This window comes from Lissotriton vulgaris (assembly GCF_964263255.1).
Source record: "Lissotriton vulgaris chromosome 12 unlocalized genomic scaffold, aLisVul1.2 SUPER_12_unloc_1, whole genome shotgun sequence".
NCBI lineage: Eukaryota > Metazoa > Chordata > Amphibia > Caudata > Salamandridae > Lissotriton > Lissotriton vulgaris.
In genome coordinates, this window is record NW_028240611.1 from 1,345,121 (window position 1) to 1,370,310 (window position 25,190).

Here is a 25,190-nt window from a genome sequence, read left to right on the forward strand (position 1 = left end):
TCAGCCGATGGCTTCTTGAGTAGAGCGCTGAGTTCCGCGTGCTTCCAGCTCTCCGGGAAGGTAGCGGTGTCGAAGGAGGTGTTGATGATGTCCCGCAGGTGGGGTGCAATGATAGCGTCGGCCTTGTTGAAGACGTGGTGAGGGCAGGGGTCGGTCGGAGATCCGGAGTGGATGGAGTTCATCGTACGGACGGTGTCTTCGGTGCTGATCGGAGTCCAGGCGCGGAGGGTGGTGGTGGGGGGCGGTGGTTCGGTCGTGGTGCTCGTCGGTTGAGTGCTGAAGCTGTTGTGTATGTCCGCGATCTTGTTGTGGAAGTAGGAGGCGAGGGAGTTGCAGAGGTCTTGCGAAGGGGTGATGTCGTTGTTTCCGGCGTTGGGGTTGGAGAGCTCTTTGACGATGTTGAAGAGTTCTTTGCTGTTGTGTGCGTTGTTGTCCAGTCGTTCCTTGAATGCAGTTTTCTTGGTGGCGCGGATGAGTTGGTGGTGTTTCCGGGTGGCGAGCTTGAGGGCAGTCATGTTGTCCGGTGTTGGGTCTCTGCGCCAGGTTCTCTCGAGGGCTCGGCAGTTCTATATTGGAGCTCTTGAGTTCGTCGGTGAACCATGGGGCTTTCTTGCTGCCGGGTCTGCTGGGCGGGGTCCTCAGGGGGGCGAGCTCGTCTGCGCAGTCATTGATCCACTTTGTGAGGTTGGTGGCCGCCTGGCTAGGGTTCGTTGTGCTGGTGGGAGGGTTCGTGCTCAGGGAGGACGCGAGCTGGTCGGCTGTGATCTTGTTCCAGTTCCTGCGTGCAGCCTGTTGCTGGTGGTGGAGGATCGTGAAAAGAAAGTAGCAGGTGAGAGTAAAAAGAGAACACTTGGGAAGGTTGTGCAGACTAACACCCATACTCACCCACAAGAGCGTCTTTTTCTTACCTTTTGGCTCAATCCTTTTATGGAAAGCCTTCCCATAAACTTAGGTATGCAACAGGACCACATGCTTCATGGAGAAAACCCATCACCATCAACAAACCTTTACTGAAAACTCAGGCATCATTGAACTCGGCTATCTGTAACCCCTATTTGGCGAGGTTGATTTCTTAAAGAGAGTGAACGGCCAAGGTCATTTAAGAGTCAGTGTGGGGAGGTGGTCTCCAGGTGGGGTGAAGTGGCCACAAGTATATCAAAAGAAATTCCCTTGTCAAGCAACAGCTATACTGGACGTGATTGATTGTGCTCAATTGGTATTCATTTTTTTTCTTATTTGAACATGTTTTAAGTGTCCCAGAACGAGAAAGTGTGTGTGGGGGGGAAAGTTTTCAATTTTATGTGGGTAAGTTATGTAACCTACAAATCTTCTCTTCTTAGCAGGGTCAAAGCAGTAGGCTGGGATGCTGGAAATAAACAGGATATCACTAGGTATCACAGCCATCTACAAAGTCCTAATGAATTCAGATTGGTTGTTTGAGAACCCTATGCTAAACAATAGGGTCAAAATAGAGGACAATTGTGCTTCTGCTGAACAGGAGGTAAAAAGCTATAGGTCTGCAAACACTTTGCCAACCAGAAAATAGAAAACTACAGGAGGTCTAGCCTTTTGTTGATAGGGAAGTAGAAACTAGAGAAATACTGACCATGTGCTCAACATGAGAAAGAAATGGGGGCCTGCAGATCCTCAGCTAACAAGGATGTAGAAGTTGGACGACATTCAAACACCTACCGACGTGGAAGAAGAAACCGGGGAAATACGGACTTGCGGTGCTGATCAAGACAAAGGACTGTTGACCATCTGCTCAATAAGAAACGGACCATGAGGCAGAAACTAGAGGGAGATAGACCCTGGGCTGAAGAAGCGGTGTATATACTAAAATGCTAGTAATCCATCAACTGCTCATAAGTGGGTGCGAGGAGGGGAGGGAGGGGGGGTTACAGTAGTTATGAAGAAGAGCCTGAGCTTCATGACAGGGTCTGGATGCTCATCTTCGAGACACAAGTTATACAACAGCTGATTGCAGAAATTCCATTGCCAAGGATGTACCCCTTTCTTACGGAGGGAAGCACTGTACTTTCATAGCACAGTTGGTGAAAACCACTGAAATCCTAAAATCGAATCACAAAATGATAATTTAGTAGCAGGGAAAATGCAATGCTGCCCTGCAAGGCTGTCTCTGGCTCCAATGAGGAGACAGCAGGATCTCCCTCATTGGTGCTCCCAACACACGCGATATTCATACAGAGGTTAATCCAGCAGGTTCTGTTGCTCGCATGAAGTCAACATCTCTTTTTCACAGAAACATTTTTATTGACATGTTCTTGGTCTTATCTACATTTTGGACTTGAAGCTAAAATAGAAACAAACATGATATGTTTTCAAGACACCAACTGAGAGATGAGCGGAAACTTGGAAAGAAGGAACTCAGGACCTTAGTTCTACCAGTAAAAAAAGAGGGCAACCCTCAGGCCTCGTGACAAAAAATGGAGGCAATTGTGGCCTTCCTCATTAGTTAGACACCCCAAAAGGCGCCCCCACATTCCTGCAGTCTTAGATTTTGGAATAAAAAGTTCATATCGTGCCTATGAATCGCCGCCCTCCAAACCAGTCCATTGGACATTGAAAACACAAAAGTGTATTAGGCAGCACTTTAACCTTCATTGCTCGTGATTTTTTGAGCTCACTCTCACACACATTGTGCTTGGAAATTGCAAACCATCACCGTGTTCAGTAAATCAGAAAGCCCCCTGATGCAGTGAGGGTCGCACTCCGGCTCACTGGGCCCAATGATGGGGCCTAGATCCTCAAGTAGAGCTCCAGTTGAGGTACACATGTGCCCCCACTCTGGGCTTGTGGGAAGAGTGGTTGGGGCCAGGATGCCTAAGTACCATCGGTGTTCTGCTTTGTATGAATCGCCTGTTTGGGGTCTATGTCCCCGTCACTACAAGTTAAAAGGAGTCGAACATGCTCAACATTATCAGCCGAAATTACAACACCCAACGACTGTGTATTTGGTCACATGTACGCCATCAGTGCAAAAAGTGCATGAACCCTCTTGTATTTATGCCACACGAGTGCAAGAAGGGTCCACACTGACAGCCCCGCTCCAAGAGCGTCCATGGATCTTCACTGTGCCCTCTTTTCAACTGTAGAAGCAATCACATGAGCAAAACAAAAGAGTACAAAAGCTCGGAGTCCCAGACGAGGGCAGAGTCTGAGGGAGATACACCAGGTGACACCAGGTAAAATCCATGTAGAGTCCACAAAGAGGGCATTTCAACCAGTACCAAGACTTACAGTAACATTATGTACAGTGTAATCAACCGCTCTCTCTCCCATTCATTCCTTGAACAGACCAGTGCGATTCTCCCAGGATGCTGCGGGCCACCAAGGAGCCCCCGCTGCACTCTGCCTCCCAGAGTCCACAAAGAGGGCATTTCAACCAGTACCAAGACTTACAGTAACATTATGTACAGTGTAATCAACCTCTCTCTCCCATCCATCCATCCATTCATTCCTTGAACAGACCAGTGCGATTCTCCCAGGATGCTGCGGGCCACCAAGGACCCCCCGCTGCACTCTGCCTCCCAGAGCATCTGCATCACTTACAGCAGGAACGGACAACATAAGCTGCCTCAAAATGGCAATCTTTCCCCGTGGAATAGAAACATTTGTTGCCTTGGTTTCCAGATTTAATACTTTAAAAAAAGCAGGCCTGCCAAGATGCTGGCAAGGATCGCATACCCCAGCACTAAGAAAAACACTTTGAGAAGGCGGTCTCTTTTATCATCCAGCTCGCGCACGAGGATCTCAAAGAAAGTGATGAAGAGGAAGGTGCCAGCAGCGATGCCCTGCAGTAGGACGGAGGCCACACTGCTGGCCACGTTCTGGGCACTATCAATGCCAATCCCAATCCCAATGCCCAGAGGGATCATCAGGCTCACCAGGATAGCAAACTTGACTGCTTCCTTCAGGGACAGGGATGCCTTCGCCATGCTGATGCCTAGAGCCATGGCCACAAGCGCCTCATGCACAGCCACTCCGATGAACAGACTGAGCAACTTGGTCCCGTCTTCCTGCAGCCCGAGTGCGAGACCCTCAAAGATGGAGTGTGCAGACAGGGCAAAGACCAAACTGATGAGACGCAGCGGACTGGACCGGCTTAACTCCTGGATGTTCAGGTTGTGGCTGTGAGAATGGTGGCCACGACCAGTGTCGTACAAGTTGTGGCCGCGAGTCGAAGCGATAAAGGGGCTTTCATATTCAGCGTCACTGCCAATGTCTGACCCAGCATTAAAAGTCTCCAAGTCAATGAAGGAAGGCTTCTCTTTCCGGAAGGCGAGAACAGCCTGCTCCACAAAGACGGTCAGGAAGAAGCCCACCAGCATGATGGTCTCAGCAAGGGGGTAGTTTGTAGTGATGTTACTGTCAAGCAACAGCTGCGTGAGCTGGAATGAGAACAAAAAAACAGGTGCATCAATGGACAGCAGAAAACTAGTACAGGCACATTGAAGCCTCTGCCTACCCTACAGGCACAGCTGCCTGCTTCTCCAAGTAGGGCCAAAACCCAATATAAAAAGTACAGCAGCACACCCTTAACTGCACAGCTAGCAAACATCCCTCAGACACTGCAGCTACCCATCCCACGAGAACAGAAGTCTGAATGAGCTGGGGACACAACTGTTCACTGGCAGTGGCTCATGCTACAGCCATAGCAGACGGCCACCTACAGGCACAGTCAACCCCGTCTCTATACAAGCATACTCCATGTCAATCCACAGGCACAAAAGACAGAGCCATCCCCTCGCCCATTCCTAAACAGAGCCACTACTCTTCTACAGGCACGGCAGACACCCATCCTACCCCTTCATAAAAGCATTGCCCATCACCCCTACAAGCACCATCCTACCCCTTCATAAAAGCATTGCCCATCACCCCTACAAGCACAGAGCTTCCCCTCCGACAGGCAAATTACTGAATGTAACCTTCTTCCTCTCTTGTGGGCATCCTCCCTGAACCCATAAACATTGGATCTGGGACCATGGACATCTTTATTGATTTCAAACCACGGATATCTGGGATCACTGCCATCCTTACTGAATTAAAACCCAGAATGTGTGTGCCCAAAGGCATCTTTAATGAATTCCAAAGTACAATATGTGTATTTCGATTTAAATCAAGCACAGAAAACCCTCACCCGTGTGTAGGATTGACAAACCAAGTACAAAGCAAAAACTCCTAAAGTTCCTCTTTACAAGTGCATTCCTGTGAAGAGGGGAGTGGGGTGGAATGGTCTCGGAGGAGCTCCAGCAAAGCGCCTACAACGTGGGTTAAGGGTCCGCAGCATGGACAGGTAGTAAAAATGCAGCGCATCGGAAGGGGTTATGTTAATTTGTAGAGTGAGTCTAATCACCTGTGAGGGTGCCCAGGTGCTAAGTAGGTTCCTTCATAAGTCCAAGAGGGAGATTCTGAAATGTTTGGGGAGATCGTTCCAGGTTTTGGCTGCAAGGTCTGAGAAGGAGCGTCCTTCGCGTCTGGTCTTCCTGATGCGGCGACGGGGGTGTGCTCTTGCCTGGGACGCAGCTCAAAGGTGTCTGGAGGGGTTGGTAGGAGTTGAGGTGGTGGTTGAGGTAAGCTGGACCTGTGTTGTGGACAGCTTTGTAGGTGTGGGCGAGTATTTGAATTTGCATCTTTCCTGGACTGGGAGCCCGTGGAGATTGGTACAGTGTGGGGAGCTGTGGTTATTTCATGGGTTGTTCAGGAGGAGTCTGGCGGATTATTAAATGGGCTACGACTCAGATGTAAAGGGGGTTTCCGTAATCAAGTCCACTTGTGATAAGAACATGGGTGACAGTTCGTCTGGTCTTCAGTGGGATTCCCTTGTAAATCATGCGTAGCATTTGCAAGATGTGAAAGCATGATGAGGAGATGGTGTTGATCTGTCTGCCAATGGAGAGATTGGTGTCAAGTATTATCCAGAGATTCTTATCATGATCGGCAGGGGTGAGTGGGGGGCCAAGTTCAGAGGGCCACCAAGAGGAGTCCTAGGGAGTGGTTATTGCTAAAGATTAGGACTTCAGTTTTGTTTGTGTTGAGGTGGAGGCAGTTTTTCATGCAAGCAGCGACGTTGCTCATGCAGTTGGCTAAATTTGCTTTGGCAGTGCTGGCTGAGTTGGGAAGGGATGAGCTGTGTTTCATCGCTGTAAGGTACTATATTGATGCTGTGGGCTCAGACGGTGTCCGCGAGGGGCTTCAAGTAGATGTTCAAGAGAGTTGGGCTGAGTGACGATTCTTGAGGGACTCTGCAGACGAGTTTCTTGGGCTCTGAGGTGTGTGTGCGGGTGGGGGGGGAGGAGGGGGGGGGGGTGTCTAACTTGTTTGAGTTCTGTCTGTGAGGAAAGAGGATATCTACTTGAGGGCCAGTCCGCAGATACTGAAGTGCTGAATCTTTCTGAGGAGTGACCATACTGAAAGCTGCAGAGAGGTTAAGGAGGATTATTGGGCTGTTTCTTCTCAGTCGAGGATGCTTCTTTCATCATTGGTGACCACAATGTGGGTGGTATCTGCACTGTGGTTGGTGCGAAAGCCTGACTGAGAGCTGTCTAGGGGTTTATGAAGTTCTTTGAGGTCTGAGAGTTGGATATTAATGGCTTTCTGCGTTACTTTAGATGGAAAAGGACAGGAGCAAGATGGGTCTGTAGCTAATGAGGATTTTGGGGCCCGCTGTTGGTTTATTTAATAAAGCATTGACTTCTGCAGTTTTCCTGGAAGAAGCGAAGGTGGCAGTGGTTATGAAGGTGTTGATGAAAGCGATGAGCATGGGGGAGGTGATGGTTCTTCCAAGGTTGTAGACAAAGTGGGGGCATGAGTCAGAGGGGGCTGCTGAGTGGATGATATTCATCAGGGCGGTGGTTTCTTCTTTCAAGTGGGGCTTCCAGTTGCTTAGATGCTGTTTGGCGATGAATGTGGTGTCCGGCTGACCAGGGTAGTTTGCATTGGTATGCTGTGGACCAAATGTGTTGTAGATCTTGCCAATCTTCTGTTCAAAAACGTTTGAGAGGTCGTTGCAGAGTGCTTTGGATGAGATGGCTTCATTGTTGGCAGCTACAGGATTGGAGAACTCCCCAACGATGGTGAAGAGTTCTTTGCCATTATTGGAGCTGGCTTTGAGTCTGGAGGTAAGGGCCTTTTTCTTTGTGTCTTGTAGTTGTTGGTGGTAGAGGGTGAGGTGAGGAGACCTGGAATGGGGTTGGAGGAAACCAACAGTGAAAAACAGAAGTCTCTTCTTGGAACCAGCCCCAAGAAGTGTCAAGAATACCTTCTGCTGGCAAGTGTGGTAACAAGGTCTGAGCCAGGCTGTGGAAGGGTGAGAAGCCCAGGAAATGCAGCTTGGCGACAGTGGCCTCATTAGACTGGTGAAACTTGAGACAAGTCCTACACGTTCAATAACAGAACTGGCGACTGTACCAGATCTATATTTGGGGCTGAGGTATTACCACATCATGCCCTTCAGAGAGACTAAAGGCAAGGAAGCCAGAGAGAAGGACTTTTTTTAAACCAGCAGAGGTCCTCTGCCTATCAATGAGATAGGAAATCAGGATGCTCACTGGGCTAATATGACCCAGTCGGAATACTTGCTGGGGGACCATCTGCAGGATCTAGGGCCCGCCCCTAAACATTTTTATGAAAAGGGTATCCTGAATGGAGAACAACTTAGAAGAGTTGAAACACAGACTGAGACAGACCAAGGCCAAAATAAGTGGTATGGAGAAGCAAAGCTAGGGGACCGAAGAGAGGAGCAGAGGGAAACTTTCCAAAAGAATAAAACGTCCAGAGAATGCACCATCCCAGCAACGATAAGAATGGAAAGAGGTGGAGAGGCTGGATGGGGGCTGAGCATCAAAATCCAAGGATCTTAGCAGTTTCTTTAAACTAAGGTGCTGAGTTTGGGGCCCCAAATACACACACGGAGGTTCACAAACCCTTTTGCCCCCCCCCAAAAAAGGAGTAAAAGGAAGATACAAGGACCAGTTTGCTGAAAAAATGGGGCAGGAAGGAATTTTGCTTCACACACCCAGAGACTGTGTGGAACTTCATAAACTAGGAGAAATTGCAGATCAAGGTGTGCCACGGAAACAGCATTTGACAGGAATGGAGCTGTGATCTGCTTATAGGTTGTGTTAATTAGGCTGTCTGATTACCTGGCTGTAGGACTTGGCCCTTTTTGCGGGGTCATCTCTAAACTTTTTGCCTTTCTCCCGGCCTTATTTCTGACATGGTGTTGGTGGTTTTAGGCCTCTGGGCACTTTAGCACTGCTGTCCAGTGTAAAGTGTGTGCGCCCTCTGTGTACATTTGGTAACATTGGCTTGCCCTCCCATAGGAATGCATTGGGGATTCCCTGATCAGTGTGTCAGTGGTAATTCCTGATACAAGAGGAGTAGCGTGATCGAGTTTAGTATATTTGGAATTTTAATAATAAATGCTGCACAATTGTGTGCGCAGATTTATTATGATTATTTGGGAAATACCACTTATAGAAGTTGACATTTCTGTGTGCTATGTGGCTGCCTGCCTGATGTGAATTGCATGTCTGGCTTGTGAGTGACAGAGGCTGGGAGGTATGTATGGCTCCAGGAGGGGCAGGGTGAGTCAGCACTAGGCTGAATGGGACATCTGCATTGGGAGTAGTGGGAGGAGCCATCCCCTGATCCTGAAAGGATTTGTGCCTAGCCTTGACAATGCTAGCTCCGCCCCTAGTAGTGTGTCTGATCAAAGAGCCCCCACCTGACAAAGGGGAAGAGGAGCTTGAAAAACAAAGTGCTCCAATTCCCTCCTGAACCAGTTGAATCTGGTTCCCCCAAACCCTGCACTGCAGACAAAGGAAGAAGTGGTATAAGTATAGCGGCTGTGACCCCATGTTTGTGTGTGTGCTTGTGCTGTTCCTGATCCTGCTGGGGCGCACTGCTGCTGGGGCCCAGGAGGAACCGCCATGAGGGCTGGCATCCCTGGGCCCAGCATTGCCCGCTTAATCTCCCAGGACTGTTGCTGCATCTAGCGCCTTGTGAGCGCTATATTTTTAATTTAGCTCAAGAAGAGCAATGCGTGGGTTTCGCAGCACTGAGCTGCTTGTGGAGGAGGGAATCCCCGGCGTAGGGATTCCCCTGTGTTGCTGATGAGGCAGGAGCCCACCCCACATTTGTGCTTGTTTGGAGCAGCGGGTGCCCACCCCGCGTTTGCCCTTGTTTTGTGAATGTGGGGGAGCCCACCCCGCACTTATGCGCTTTTGGAATGAGGCTGCTCACCCCGCCCCTACCTTGAGACTGGCGGGTGCCCACCCTGCATTGCACCGAGAGGAGGAGGGAATAGGAGACTACAGCCGCAATTGCGCAGCGGCCCGGAAGCCAGGCGCATCCGCCTGACTGTGGGCATGAAGGTAATTTTGCTTCACACACCCACAGACTGCGTGGAACTTCATTAACTAGGAGAAATCATAGATCAAGGTGTGCCAACGGAAACAGTATTTAGCAGGAATGGAGCTGTGATCTGCTTAGAGGTTGTGTTAATTAGGCTGTCTGATTACCTGATCAATTACATTTTGGGCAAGAGGGGGGTAGTGCAGGCATTAAGTCAGTGTTTTCATAATGGTGGACACATCTCTAGTCCTTATTTCTCCCAGGGTCCACATTAGGCGTTTTTCGTTTGGTTACTCCTGAGCTCATTTGTGAAGATGGTTTCATGCTTGTTTAGTGAAAAGGTTACTGAACGATTACTATTTTCTGGCATTCAATTCTTTTTATCTGTAATTCATACAGCGCTAAACAAACACGACTGAAACCTAAACATGTATTACTTACTTTCTTATATACCCAAATAAGAGGACTTGGAAGGTTTTAGAAAACTTTCTGTGAGTTTTCCTTAAATGGTAAAAGTGACAAACGACAGGGTTTGGAAGCAAAGTCTCGCCAACGGCCAGGCAGTTCATACGGACTCCTTTGTACCGGAGCTAGTTTCTCAAATCCCTGATCCATTTCCTTGATCAACAACGCTTCCGCAGAAGCGGAAGCGTTGTTTACTAAGTCAGTGATTAGCACACAACAAAGAACTGGGAGTAGAAGTATGTAACCTTTCCTTCTATTTCAAAGGAACTGAAATGATATTCAATAAAAGGTTCCACCCAAAATGTGAAAGTGGGGAAGTCAAGGGAATGGTATAAAGGGGTTTACATTATATTTTTTCAAAAACAGGCCTTGCTGAGACTTCCACTGAAAATCTGATCACCAGACACTTGACTCGGTGCAGTCTGCAATGAAAGGTCCCCTCCTCACAGGAAGAAGAGCCAAGCTCTTCTTTATCTAATCCCCTTTTTCAAAGCTCAACAACTGGCAGACAGTGCTCACTGTTACTAGGGTCCCAACTATTAAGCACTCCCTTTAAATAATTAAAAACACACCTTAATTACTGACATTTACATGTGAACTCGTTCTTGGCCCTTGACTCATTACAACTATGCCGTAAAGAAGTAGATAACACCCTCCTTTAATGTAGCATTGAATACATTAAGACATCCCTATGTAATGGAGAGTTACTCCTGGGATCTAGTGAGCGAGTTCCTGAGTCTGGCGCTCCTAGCAAGCATGGCTTTGCAGCAGCAGCTCCTCTGTGTTTGTAGAATCGAACATTAGTCTACTCCTCTGCAATCCACGGATACAACGAGAAGGGAGTAGAGGAGGACTGAGGAGATGTTGGCTTTCCAACTCCTGCAGATCTATGTTCTGCAGATAGTCCATTGCTAACAAACCGGTCTTTGATCATGGTGGATGGCAAGAATTGTGGCATGTGCTGGTAACCAGAACTGGCAAGGTTAGTTGTTCTTGAATGCTAAACTCAGAACCATGACTTTTTTTTTCAGTGATTTTTTTTAATGATGTTAATTTCTAACCCCAGCTGTCCAGCACGTTTGGACCATAGGGCATGGCCTGCAGTCAACCCCCAACTGCGGTCTGCCTTTGACCAACCACATCAGCGGTTGGCTGAAGGGCCTGGCACCAACCCCTGTGGGCTAACTCCAATCAGCTGTGCACTGTACTGGGTTGGGGCCGGAGTTGCAACGAGGTGTTGCACACAACCCACTGCCATCAGCCTTGTGTTCTGCACACCCTTAGGTCCCCAACCTCTGTGCTATGCAGGGAGATATTGGTTATAGTGCCTCCGCTTACCTGTGGATTTCTTTCCACCATTTACAAGCCACAAATCGATCATTAACTAAATGACAGCTGAAAAAACGGTGGCTTGCGGGATTGCTCTCAATTTCTTTTTGGGGGGGGGGGGGTGTGGGAGGGGGGGTATGCAAATTGTGCTCCAGTGTAAGAAAAGAATTATGGGTTTAGTGCTCGAGTTTTAAATAGTGAAGATGAACATATTATCCTTGCATCTGTAAACCACTGCGGGCCGAAAGCCATGTCCTCTAGAACTTTTGAGGATAGCTTTGCAGTCATGAAACCTAACAGATGCAGGCAGCACAGCAAAAAGCAAGTAACATTTCACTTAATATCAACAGAGGAACATAAAACAGCCGAACAACATAGGCACATATATGAGAAACAGCAGATGCGCTTTTCACCAACCTTATCGCGAACTGCAGGCAGCAAAGCATTGAAGCAGGTGGCCAGAAAAACCCCTCCTGCAAAGGAATTGCAGAGGGTGAGAGTTCGCCCAGAGCGAAACGGCTTCTCGTAGTCATCCTTTATAATCTTAACAGGCAGCAGGGATGCAAGCATCATGAGAAAGAGCATGCCGAAAAGGCACAGCAACTTGGCAATCAAAATGTTCATCTTTACAGTGTACTCCGCCGTTTGCCAGTACTTGAATGTCTCCACTTCAATTCCTTAACATGTGGAAACTTGCACTATAAATCTTCAGAAAGTGCTCTGTGGGACCATAACCGTCTTCATCCAGATGCATGAAAACAAGGCGATGCTTAAACTCTGGGGCACGAAGAGCACAGACACAGTCCTTGTAGGTGGAGTCAATAAAATTGCAGCGTCATGGACACCTATGCACAACCATTTAATGCTTTGTTTCATCTGTGCCCAGGGGCCACAAACCATACTCAAAGTGCAACATCACGTTTCACGCAATCATTTTCATTCTGGAAAGAAACAGTTGACAGAAAAAAAAGACTTTAATGTGGGATAACATGATTCCTACTAAAAGGTATAAACTTCAAACATTATCTATTACAAGAAAAGGGCATGCTAAACTAACATCTATAGGGGTTACTACAACAAAAAATGTATATCTCTAGAAGAGAACAAGCATTTGCAATGCAATAGGTCTCGCATTAGGAAAGTTTGAGCTATTGGTATTGAAAATGACATTTTTAGGTCGAGTTCACTCGAACCTATTGTTGTCAACCCAAAAGCTGACTTTTTACGATCCGGATTCTCAACAGTTCACGTGAAATCACGTGACCACAAGCTCCTTCGTGCACGAGCTTGCCCCTGCCAGCAGCAATCGAAGGCTTCCGCTGCCCCGCCCCCCCCACCGTCACTTATTCACGGCCGCAGGCCGTGACTTCAAAGGGTTCCGCTGCCCCGCCCCCTGCTTCACGGCCATCTGTTCCCCAGCACCTCCCCTCTCTCCCCCCTAATTATTCACGGCTGGCCGGCCGCCAGCAGTGAATAAGCAGGCTTTTTAAATAAAACTTTTACCTTTCACTGGCTTCTTTCCAGCCCTGTCCTGTTTGAGCTGCGCCCCTGGGGGTTTAGAATCTGCACACGCATTGGAAAGGTACCTCTTTTATTGAGTTGTGCAAAAGGAAGTTCGGGACAAAACAAATATCTTCCCTGTGGTGCACGTGCGACTCTTGTCTTGGAAAGCAAGCTTAGTGATGACAACCGATATCTGGCGCAGCAGTAGTAATATTTTTGGTTTGGGCGCGTGCAGCGTTGCAAGTACACTCGGCGGAGCACGCGCCTGTGTTGTCAGTTTGGCGCGTGCGCTTGCTGACTCGAGCCACGTGTTGCTCCCTCCCAGGCGGTTTGCCCTGTGCATTTGTCATAGTGTAGGTTTGTGAAAGTGGCCATTAGCCGTCTCGGTGGTTGCTTTGACGCACTCTCCCTGGAGCCATTTTCTCCTGCTTTACTGCACCGCCTCTCGCGGGCCTTCGCACATGTGTAAATCATTCCTACTTGCCTCAAGCGACTGAATATTGGGCTCGAGCCCGGGGCTGTGTCTGCCTAGGGGCTCTCTGGTGGATGGCATGTCACCTGGGACCTGGAGGGGCTTCTCGTTCCTTGCTTAATTGTTTGCCGAGCAAATCACAAATCCTCCTCTCTCCTCATTGAAAAATGGAAATAGATGACAGATGGGCGCCGGCAATTTCCTATAATCTCTTCGCAAACCATTTCTACATGGTCTTGAGCTTTGTCTTGGCTCCTTCCGTAGTTTTGCCCCACGTTGTGTCCAAAACTAATCTGTTTACTAGTATTGGGCTCTGTATGCAGCTGTCCCTAGACAGTGGTCGAAGTGCATACAAAAAGGGGATCTGATGCGTGCAGTGGGGGCGGGGTGAGTGAACGTGGGGGTGGGGTCGTAGGTGGGATCGTAGGTGGGACTGAAAAACATGTTTGGTAACTTTTTTGGTCTTCCATCTTCAAGTAATGAAACAATAACAGCTTAAATTAAAAATAAAAGCAATTTATGTTAATCAGAGGCTCATGGACTGCCATGTATTCCTCTATTAGTTCATACACTGCAGCAGAGCCACAATTGAATGCTGTTGGTGCAGTGGAGAATAGTGTTGTGTATGTTTGGTGCTACAAAGTCCCAGTCATTATTTTAAACTGCATTACACACAGTATAAGATAGGCTGCTATAAAATGTGTAGAAATGTTTAAGATAAAGTGGTTCCAAAATATGTTTTTGTAGTACACAGACTGTAGGTAATGCACATTTTTTTGTAACTGTCTTTTTTAACCGTCACTTATTCACGGCTGCAGGCCGTGACTTCAAAGGGTTCCGCTGCCCCGCCCCCTGCTTCACAGCCATCTGTTCCCCAGCACCTCTCCTCTCTCTCCCCTAATTATTCACTGCTGGCCGGCCGCCAGCAGTGAATAAGCAGGCTTTTTAAATAAAACTTTTACCTTTCACTGGCTTCTTTCCAGCCCTGTCCTGTTTGAGCTGCCCACCTGGGGGTTTAGAATCTGCACACGCATTGGAAAGGTACCTCTTTTATTGAATTGTGCAAAAGAAGGTTCTGGACAAAAAAAATATCTTCCCTGTGGTGCACGTGCAACTCTTTTGTCTTGGAAAGCAAGCTTAGTGATGACAACCGATATCTGGCGCAGCAGTAGTAATATTTTTGGTTTGGGCGCGTGCAGCGTTGCAAGTACACTCGGCGGAGCACGCGCCTGTGTTGTCAGTCTGGCGCGTGTGCTTGCTGACTCGAGCCACGTGTTGCTCCCTCCCAGGCGGTTTGCCCTGTGCATTTGTCATAGTGTAGGTTTGTGAAAGTGGCCATTAGCCGTCTCGGTGGTTGCTTTGACGCACTCTCCCTGGAGCCATTTTCTCCTGCTTTACTGCACCGCCTCTCGCGGGCCTTCGCATATGTGTAAATCATTCCTACTTGCCTCAAGCGACTGAATATTGGGCTCGAGCCCGGGGCTGTGTCTGCCTAGGGGCTCTGGGGTGGATGGCATCTCACCTGGGACCTGGAGGGGCTTCTCGTTCCTTGCTTAATTGTTTGCCGAGCAAATCACAAATCCTCCTCTCTCCTCATTGAAAAATGGAAATAGATGACAGATGGGCGCCGGCAATTTCCTATAATCTCTTCGCAAACCATTTCTACATGGTCTTGAGCTTTGTCTTGGCTCCTTCCATAATTTTGCCCCACGTTGTGTCCAAAACGAATCTGTTTAGTAGTATTGGTCTCTGTATGCAGCTGTCCCTAGACAGTGGTCGAAGTGCATACAAAAAGGGGATCTGATGCGTGCAGTGGGGGCGGGGTGAGTGAACGTGGGGGTGGGGTCGTAGGTGGGATCGTAGGTGGGACTGAAAAACATGTTTGGTAACTTTTTTTGGTCTTCCATCTTCAAGTAATGAAACAATAACAGCTTAAATTAAAAATAAAAGCAAGTTATGTTAATCAGAGGCTCATGGACTGCCATGTATTCCTCTATTAGTTCATACACTGCAGCAGAGCCACAATTGAATGCTGTTGGTGCAGTGGAGAATAGTGTTGTGTATGTTTGGTGCTACAAAGTCCCAGTCATTATTTTAAACCGCATTACACACAGTATAAGATAGGCTGCTATAAAATGTGTAGAAATGTTTACGATAAAGTGGTTCCAAAATATGTTTTTGTAGTACACAGGCTGTAGGTAATGCACATTTTTTGTAACTGTCTTTTTTAAAAAAACACACACTTCACAGCTTAGCTGGAAGTACCCTTGCAATATCACTCAAAAAGAATAAATGTGCGCCATCAGGAGGCAATATGCATATAAAGTTTAAAGCTCTTCTTTTCTTTTACTTGGTTATTTTAATAATTTGGCTGACACGTGGAGGTTGTTGCTGTGGCAAGATCAGACTGTAATTGTTTAGATTGACGCTTTTGTGTGTTTTTTTCCTCAATTTAGACGGCGCTGTGAAACCATAGGAATTCCATATGGGTTGTGCCATTAAACTTTTTAGTGCATCTCACGGTGAGCAAATAAAGTAGTTTGAGGGATCACAGCATCACTCAGCACCACCACATTATCACTCAGCACCACCACATTATCACTCAGCACCAGAACAGCACCACTCAGCACCACCACAGCATCACTCAGCATCACTCAGCACCACCACAGCACCACTCAGCACCACCACAGCACCACTCAGCACCACCACAGCACCACTCAGCACCACCACAGCACCACTCAGCACCACCACAGCACCACTCAGCACAACCACAGCATCACTCAGCACCACCACAGCACCACTCAGCGCCACCCCAGCATCACTCAGCGCTACCCCAGCATCACTCAGCGCTACCCCAGCATCACTCAGCGCTACCCCAGCATCACTCAGCGCCACCCCAGCATCACTCAGCGCCACCCCAGCATCACTCGGCATCACCACATTATCACTCGGCACCACCACATTATCACTCGGCACCACCACAGCACCGCTCAGCACCACCACAGCACCGCTCAGCACCACCACAGCACCACTCAGCACCAACACAGCACCACTCAGCACCACCACATTATCACTCAGCACCACCACATTATCACTCAGCACCACCACATTATCACTCAGCACCACCACATTATCACTCAGCACCACCACATTATCACTCAGCACCACCACAGCACCACTCACCACCATCTCAGCACCACCACAGCACCACTCAGCACCACTCAGCACCACCACAGCACCACTCAGCACCACCACATTATCACTCAGCACCACCACATTATCACTCAGCACCACCACATTATCACTCAGCAGCACCACTCACCACCACCTCAGCACCACCTCAGCACCACCACAGCACCACTCAGCACAACCACAGCATCACTCAGCACAACCACAGCATCACTCAGCACAACCACAGCATCACTCAGCACAACCACAGCATCACTCAGCACAACCACAGAATCACTCAGCACAACCACAGCACCGCCACAGCACCACCACAGCATCACTCAGCACCGCCACAGCACCACCACAGCACCACCACAGCACCACCACAGCACCACCACAGCATCACTCAGCACAACCCCAGGTTATAGGTGTCACATTTGCGACAGTTATAACTATTGGCATTGTAAATAACAAAGCTATTAATTTAGCTATTTTCAAAACCAACACATAAATAAAAAAATTGTCATTTACAAGACCAATAGCTCAAACTTTCCTAATGCGAGACCTATTGCATTGCAAATGCTTGTTTATTTATGTTTTGTTTTTGAAAATAGCGAAATTAATAGCTTTGTCTTTTACAATGCCAATAGTTATAACTTTCGCAAATGTGACACCGATAGCATTTGTAATGCAATATGTGTTGTATTTACGTGACTTACATGTATTGATATTACAAATAACAATGGCTTTTAATTTTCGAATTAATTAATACTTAAATAAAAGTTATTGTAATTTCTAATGGCAATAGCTTAAACGTTTGTAGGTGCAAAAGTTGAGGAACTCGCACCCAGTTTGAGAATCGTTTATACATTTTGAATATCAGCTTTTGAAATTCTGGCAACCTTCCTGATCCACTGATGTGTGATTACTGTTGACAATCTTGGATGGGTGGTCACTACTACACCACTAATATTAGTAGCTCGGGATATTATATCAGAAAAATCGCCACACTGCAAGCTGGTGCTGCCGAAAATCCAAATGACGAGGAGTGAACCCTTCAATTGCCGGTGCAAAAAGTGCTTTTTATTGAATTTGAGCCAGCGCGTCCGCCATGACGCATTTCGCCTCAAGAAGAGGCTTGATCACATGACAAACTGCAAGCCAATAGGCAGACTATTTAAAGTGACAGTGCAAGACGACATATTATAGACATGGAAGAAATACTGTGCAAAATTGCGTCAATGGAACCAATAAATAAATAAGTATTGTACCAAATTTTAAAACAGCCTGTATGTACATAGCAGCAAACCTGTAAAATGACAATTTAATATATCATATTAAAAGCAAGAACCATTTTTGTGTTCTAAATTGATTTGCATTGTAATCAATCACAGGCGATAGCATGTGTAGAAAATTCATATAAGCCCTAATGTCTGGCATCAAGTTCAAGCCTGGCCTTACACTATTTTGGGTAGGGCCAAACTAACACGCCATAGTCCCACTGTCTCTTGAAAACTGGCTGCTTACACAATGTAAAACTCAGTATTAAGAAACATTCCCATGTCATTGTAACCCAACGCAATCTTCAACTGGGTTGACTCCAAACGTATAAAGCCCAAGTGGGCCATCCAATAAATACATGTCTGCCCAAAGGATTAAAGTGCCATACTAAAGTGCAACAAATAAGTGCAAAAAGTGCAAGACAAACAGATCATTAAAAACCAATTTTACATGAATTACTTAATGCCCTTTAGCCACACATTTATATTAAAACTAGCTAAAACCATTCAGTTAATATCTCTATCCGGACAGACTAAGCAGCCTTAAGGAATCCTAAATGCAGGTGTAAAGATCTTCCCAGTCATTCAATCCATTTGGATTCTTTGTGCTCAGCTCCAGTATAGATCTAGTCTCAAGGAGACGGAGTTTGGCCTCTCGGTCCCCTCCTCTCCTTGATACTTCTACTGTATCGATGACATAATACTGGAGCTGATCAGGACTGCCTGAATGTTTGACTTCGAAATGCTTGGCAACCGGATAGGTCTGGTCATGTCCCACAATAGCCCGTATGTGTTGGAGGATCCGCTTGTTGTTGGGCAGTCGGGTGCTACCAACATACCTCAACCCACATGGACACTACAACACATATACGGCGTAATCTGTCCTACAGGTTAACCTCTTGGCGATGGTAACCGGTTCCTGCCGAAAGGGGCTGCTGTAATGGGTCCTATTGCTTCCGTAACGACAGGCCTTACACTGGTGGCATGTTTTAAAACCCCTACTGAGAGACAACCAGGTGGTGGACAGGTGAGGCTCCAGGGTATTCCTTACTAACGCCTTGGCCATGGAGGGCGATCTGCGAAAAGTGAGTAATGGTTTATTAGTCACTTTTTGTCCAATAACTGGATCACTTTGGACAAGGTTCCAATTTTTGTAAAGAATCTTTCTCAATTCCCCATGCTGACTATTGTAAGTCAATATAATGCGAGAGGGTACCTCAGGAACCTTGTCTACAGCTAGATCGATCTTTACCTTAGCCCTATCTTTCGGAACCATAGCCTCCTGTCTTGTAATAGACTGGGTCCGTTGAACTGCTTTAAGTAGGCTAGTATTCAAATAACCCCCTGGCTAAAAAGCATAGTCTACTTGCCTCTTGCGCAGCTGCGCATTCTACCTCAGTGCTGCAGATTCTTCTGATCCGAAGCATCTCCCCAAAGGGGATGCTCCGGATCAGATGTGCCGTATGGTGGCTTCTGGCATGCAATACTGTGTTGCCAGCACTGGGTTTCCTGTATAATCTGGTTGCAAGGTTGTCATTCTCAACATATACCTCTACATCTAAAAAACACAGTGACCTGGAACTGATATTGGAGGTAAAATTCAAATTAAGGCTGTTCTTATTGATTGCCTTAACAAAAGCCATGGCACTCTCAGGAGTGCCCCTCCAAACAAGGAACAAATCGTCAATGTATCACAATCTTGGATGGGTGGTCACTACTACACCACTAATATTAGTAGCGCGGGATATAGGGATAGGGATAGGGATATATATAAATAAAAGATTGCCCTGCCAGCGGCATGCTAACTCTGGAGGCCTGTGAACAAGGGCGCACTGCCCGAAACGCGTCAGGCAACCGAACTGTCTCCTGGTTCCCTGCTTACTACGCTGTCACCCTCAATAATTGTGTAAGACCTGCAAATAAATATTATATATATATATTTTTTTTTCTTCATTCCGTTGGAAGTCCAATGTTATATGTGGCTGGATATTAAACGGAGGTTTGAATTTAGACATTCACGTGGAAGTAGCCTGAACCAGAACCAGATCAAAGTGCTCTGTTTCAACAAGAAGGGATTCAATTTTCCCCAGATTAAAGTGCTCTGTTTTAACAAGAAGGGATTCAATTATAGAGTAGTTCAATAAAAAAATTAAAAGAGAGACAGTGGAGTCGAGAAGTATAGGAACCAATTCAGTATGTAATTTATAAACTTTACATACTTGTAAAAAGTGTCATTGGTGAACAACTACAAGAATGGAGCTTACATAGCAATTCAGACAGGTGGAAGTCCAGTTCGCAAGTCTACCACTATAAATGATGCACTCCTCTTTGAAAACCATCGATGTAATGGAAATGAAAAAAGGGTCTCTTGAAAAGTCCACTAACCCAATACCAGATTTTTTTCCGCGTTCCAACAGCCCCCATTCTAAGAACATTGATATTTGCATACATTGCCGTTGCACAAACAAAACATCTTAATAACAAAGAAAGTCAGACTTGCTGGCTTTTCTTGGCAGCACACTGAACCTGAATGAAAGGTATAGTTAAGTGGGACTCAAATGTGTGCTATTCTTCCTCCTTCTGGTGCATGCTCGCTGCAGACCGAGAAGCTCGCCTGGATGTCAGAAATGGCTGCCATGGTTACAAGAAGCGTCTGGGGGACGAGGCATAGCAGGGACACACAGCGTTCAGCTCCCCTGTAGATTTGGAGTGTAAGTGTATTGTGGTTTGATTGACAGAGCGCAGAGAATTTCTATTTCGGGATTATCGTCCGACAATTGTTAGCTTCAACAGGACCAATTCTTGACTGTGCTGATACCCACTTATTAATGTCCAAGATGTGGGTAGGATATTGGCACGCTATGAAAGTCTTTTTTGTGTGCAAATCGTACCAATCGTCGGTAGCATACAACTCAATTTGGCACTCACCATTCTGTACACAAACACATGCAATGATAGTGAAGAGGTGTGGGGTAGCAGCCAGGGTTCGATCCCCGGGGCCGGAGGCAGGTTAGCCCAGCACCAAGCGACTCTCGCCCCCGGCATCGGGACACGTCTCCGGAGGTAGCTGTGCGCTTTACAATTGCTGGCATTTCATGTATTTCATAAAACACCCTCTGCCCTCACCAGTGACTTCGATTCCCTTTCTATAGGTGTATGGCTTTAGAGAAATGTTGTGGCACATGAATTTAAAACCACAGATGTCAGGAGTCCTTAAGTTTATCCCCACAGAAGAGGGTTTTAATGCTGGTAATCCAGGAAACATCCTAAATATAATCTTGCCTGGTAATAAGTGAGCGTCTGCATCGATGGGAGCTCTTCCACAAGCCGTCCACCTTTTAAGTTCCCTAGCAGGTCTCATGAAACTGGTGTAACACAGTTAAGAACAAGGATTGGAAATGCAATAGGTCTCGCATAAGGAAAGTTTGAGCAATTGGTATTGTAAATGACACTTTTTTTTATTTATGTGTTGGTTTTGAAAGTAGCAAAATTAATAGCTTTGTCAGTTACAATGTCAATAGTTTTAACTTCCGCAAATGTGACACCTATAGCATTTGTAATGCAATGTGTGTTGTATTTACGTGACTTAGATGTATTGATATTGCAAATAACAATGGCTTTTAATTTTGTAAATAATTAATACTTAAATAAAATTTATTGTAATTTATAATGGAAATAGCTTATACGTTTGTAAATAACTTTTGTGAAGATTATGTTCAGTGTATTTTATTATGACAAAAATCCAAGAACATTGCATTTGCACCTACACACACACACAGCCACACACACACACACACACACACACACACAGATGTGGTGGTGGTGGATCTGGGGGATGTGGTGGTGGTGGTGGATGTGGTGGTTATGGTGGTGGATGTGGGGGTGGATGTGGGGGTGGATGTGGTGGGGGTGGATGTGGTGGTGGTGGTGGTGGTGGTGGTGGTGGTGGAGGTGGTGGTGGATGTGGTGGTGGAGGTGGTGGTGGAGGTGGATGTGGTGGTGGTGGGTGTGGTGGATGGTGTGGTGGATGTGGTGGTGGATGTGGCGGTGGATGTCATGGTGGATGTGGATGTGGTGGTGGATGTGGTGGTGATGGTGGATGGGGTGGTGGATGCGGTGGTGGTGGTGGATGCGGTGGTGGTGGTGGTAGATGGGGTGGTGGATGTGGCGGTGGATGTCATGGTGGATGTGGAGGTGATGGTGGATGTGGTGGTGATGGTGGATGTGGTGGTGGATGTGGTGGTGGATGCGGTGGTGGATGCGGTGAATGTGGTGGTGATGGTGATGGTGGATGTGGTGGTGGATGTGGCATGACATTTTTAGGTCTCGCGCCTGCGATGCATATGGCGAAGCCATATGCCATCGCGCAGGCGCGATACTATTGTTGCTGGTTGTGCTTCCCAGGAGACAGGAGATGTCAAGCGCACGCTCTGGAAAGCGATCGGCGCCGGCCGCGCGTTTCCCAATCTCCTGTCTCTCTGGGAAGCACACAAGCAAGCCCAGCAAGCCCCGCCAAGGTACCACGAGCACGTCCCACGTGGGCGCCTACCACGAGGACAACAGCAGCAGCAGGGCAGCCCCGCCGCTCACGGCATCTCGCTCAGCGATCGCTCAAAATCACTTTCAGCGCTCCTACTCGCTGTGATCCGCAAAGGCGACAACAGGGAATAGACGCCGGACTCTGAGCGCGCTGCTAACACCGTAAAGTAAATATTCATCCCTACTACGCAGTAACTGCTGCTCCTGGCAGTTCGCTTTTTGTTTAATTTGATAATGTGTTCAGCAAATGAAGTGGTGCGGGCTGCAGTGTTTTACCAAGACAAATGCATATTTTCAATCATTGTTTAACGGGGGCGGCTCAAGGCAGAGCTTCAACCCCCCACTAGCGCCGTGTGCGATAGGAAGAGTAGGCGCTATCAATCGTTATTGGCTGTCTCGCGTGCTGTAATTGCATACGATAGTCCACTGATTCTGATGTCTGCGCTAATGTTGGGAACAGCGGAGAGACAGATGCTCGGGACCGATCATATGCATCCAGTGGGCACTTTGATAAGTTGGCAGCGAGGCTCCGGGTTTGATGATAAATTGTCTCACTGGTCTCTCAGCCTCTCCTGCTCGCTCCTCAGTGATTGCTCTTCCCTTCCGCCATTGAGGGGTCAGGAGTCTCTGCTAAATTTAAAACTGCCATTATTTAAGATGTAGGTGATGCAAAGGCTAGCCCGTCAGTTGATTACACATCTGAACGTTACTTGTTTTTGGTTTAGCTGGTATGTCTTGTTACAGCACTGCTAGACTCCGGACAGTGACAGAGCACTTTACAATAAGAATTTGGTTTAGAAAAACAGAACTAGCAAACACAGTCAAGTAGGCAAGATAAATTTACAAAATATTTACACCAGCGAGACAAGAAGGGTAAATATGCATATTTTGATCATGGGACATAGAGCTGTAATTGACTATAGTTAACGATCAATCTTCTTTGAGATTATTTACTACCCAACTGTGAATGATGGTAGTGCCCCAAGTCAGATGAAAGTGCCTGCTGTGTCTCTGTACTGAAGTGTCACGAGGCAATAAGTCCTACCATAATATTTAAAAAAAGAATCCTCCAGTCATGCTGAAATCTAAAGGAAAATAAGAGTGAGCATTGTGTGAGCATTGTCATACCTATATGAAAGGTTATGACAACTATAATTGACAACTAGAATTAAACCTTTTGCACGCGCACTTTATCTACATTTTGAACTGGGGATTCAAACTGTAGCCTCTTTTACTTGCTCCTGAATCAAAAAGGGAGACTCAACAAATATATGTCCAATGGGTCATGAGGCAGCCGAAAACATCACACGTTTTATTTTTTTGTAAAGCCTATGAAAAGCAACGGTCACCCTGGATCAAGCCTCTTTGCAGACTTATTGGGTTCGGGGATCGTCATATAGCTTTGAGAGTTTGTAAGATCAACACTAGTGGCCTCATTGTGTTTTCTGCTGCGATCTATCTGTCGGCAATATGGTGCATCAGGTCCAATGCACGAGCAAAAAGGGGAATATTTGTACTTTATATTGCTGTTTTCGCAAGTTTAAACACATTCATAAGATTTTGGAACTTGCTTGCTTTTATCAAACTTCATTTTTTGCTACAATTTTCTATCAGTCTTTCCTACTTTTTAATACATTGATGAACTTTATTTTAAACTTAGACACTTTTATGACTAATGTAATTAATTGTTTGCTTGTATTATATTTATCATGACCTTTTACGGCTCTATCTTATTCTAGCAATGGCAAAGACAGAAGACTTGTTTCAAGGATAGGGCACATTAATCTTGGGCACATAATATTTAGTCTGTTTGACTCATGGAAAAACATTAGCTAAGCCTCCAAATAATCCTCAATAGCTTGATTGGCAATGAAAGATTTTGTGAAAGGGGTTTTGCAGGCCACTCTAAAAACTCTCCGAAAGGGCTAGTGTAAGCCTGGTTTTGCCACGTATGGTAAAATTGCTTCTTACCATCAGTACAGAGGATCAAAAGTATTTTGAAAACATTAAATGCAAAATGTCTACCATTTGAAAATGTAGCTAATTCTCATGAAAAGTCAGGTATATAAGGAAACATCTGACATTAAGCTCTGATAGGAGGACTAACAGTCATTCTGGTTTTGACTGATAAGAAGAACGGGCAGAAAGAAAATCTTGTGGAAGTAATCAACAGGGTACTCTGTAGAGATTTCAGTTCTTCGAATATGAAAGTAAACGTTAGGGATTTGATGTCTTTCCCACTCAAAACATATCTTTTCCTGTGAAGCCCCAATTGCTAAATAAAATGCAGCTAAAAGAACACATTACTTATCTTTGGTAATGCTCTTTATGGTGGATATTCGATCTCATTGCTTCAGAAATGTTTTAGAACCACAACCCAAATTTTCATAACAACAAACATTTGCGAACCACCTAGCTTTAATGGACATGAGGCAGCCATGTTTTAATGTAACCAAAGTGCAGTGTCTTTTACAGACAGCACGTATTCCATTGAAATGCCGACAACATTTGTACAGACAAAAGTTTTAGTGCTAGAACTGTACTGCACACACATGAGAACTCGTGTAAATCGGGTTTCAGTGAATATTTATCATTTTCACCCCCAATTAAAGTGCCTTGATTTGTTTTGGCCCTATTAATATCTTTATTTCCATCGCACTTTAGAATTACAAAACAATGTGCTTCGTTTTTGCTTTCCTAACTGCTGCATGTGCACAGGTGATTTACAATTATTTACATTTTGTTGTGTATTACCACTCCCTGCCCTGCAGCAAGATTGTCACGTAATTTTCTTTACTTTCTCTGACTGCAAAGCGAGAGGAGGTTGTAAACACCAATCCCCAAGTTAACAAAAGCAGCAATTTGTCAGAAGACAAGCCCGACATTAGGCCTGTCTTTTAACTGCAGCAAATGTGACAGAATAAATACAGAATTTAAAGGCATCTTTATTTTTAGGTCTCGCGCCTGCGATGCATATGGCGAAACCATATGCCATCGCGCAGGCGCGATACTATTGTTGCCGGGTCTGCTTCCCGGGAGACAGGAGATGTCACGCG

General features: G+C 46.4%; 1 protein-coding gene across 1 annotated transcript in view; it reads right to left on the bottom strand.

Moving 5' to 3' along the window:
• Positions 1 to 2,253: 2,253 nt before the first annotated feature.
• The window catches only part of SLC39A3 (solute carrier family 39 member 3), an 82,443-nt gene continuing 59,506 nt past the window's right edge, over positions 2,254 to 25,190 (bottom strand). Inside the window, exons 2-3 of the mRNA XM_086947833.1 lie at positions 11,590 to 12,113; positions 2,254 to 4,412 (exon numbers count right to left, since the gene is read on the bottom strand). Of these exons, the coding sequence (XP_086803959.1) occupies positions 3,657 to 4,412; positions 11,590 to 11,796 (963 nt within the window). The 5' untranslated portion in view covers positions 11,797 to 12,113 and the 3' untranslated portion in view covers positions 2,254 to 3,656. The remainder of the gene's footprint in view (positions 4,413 to 11,589; positions 12,114 to 25,190) is intronic.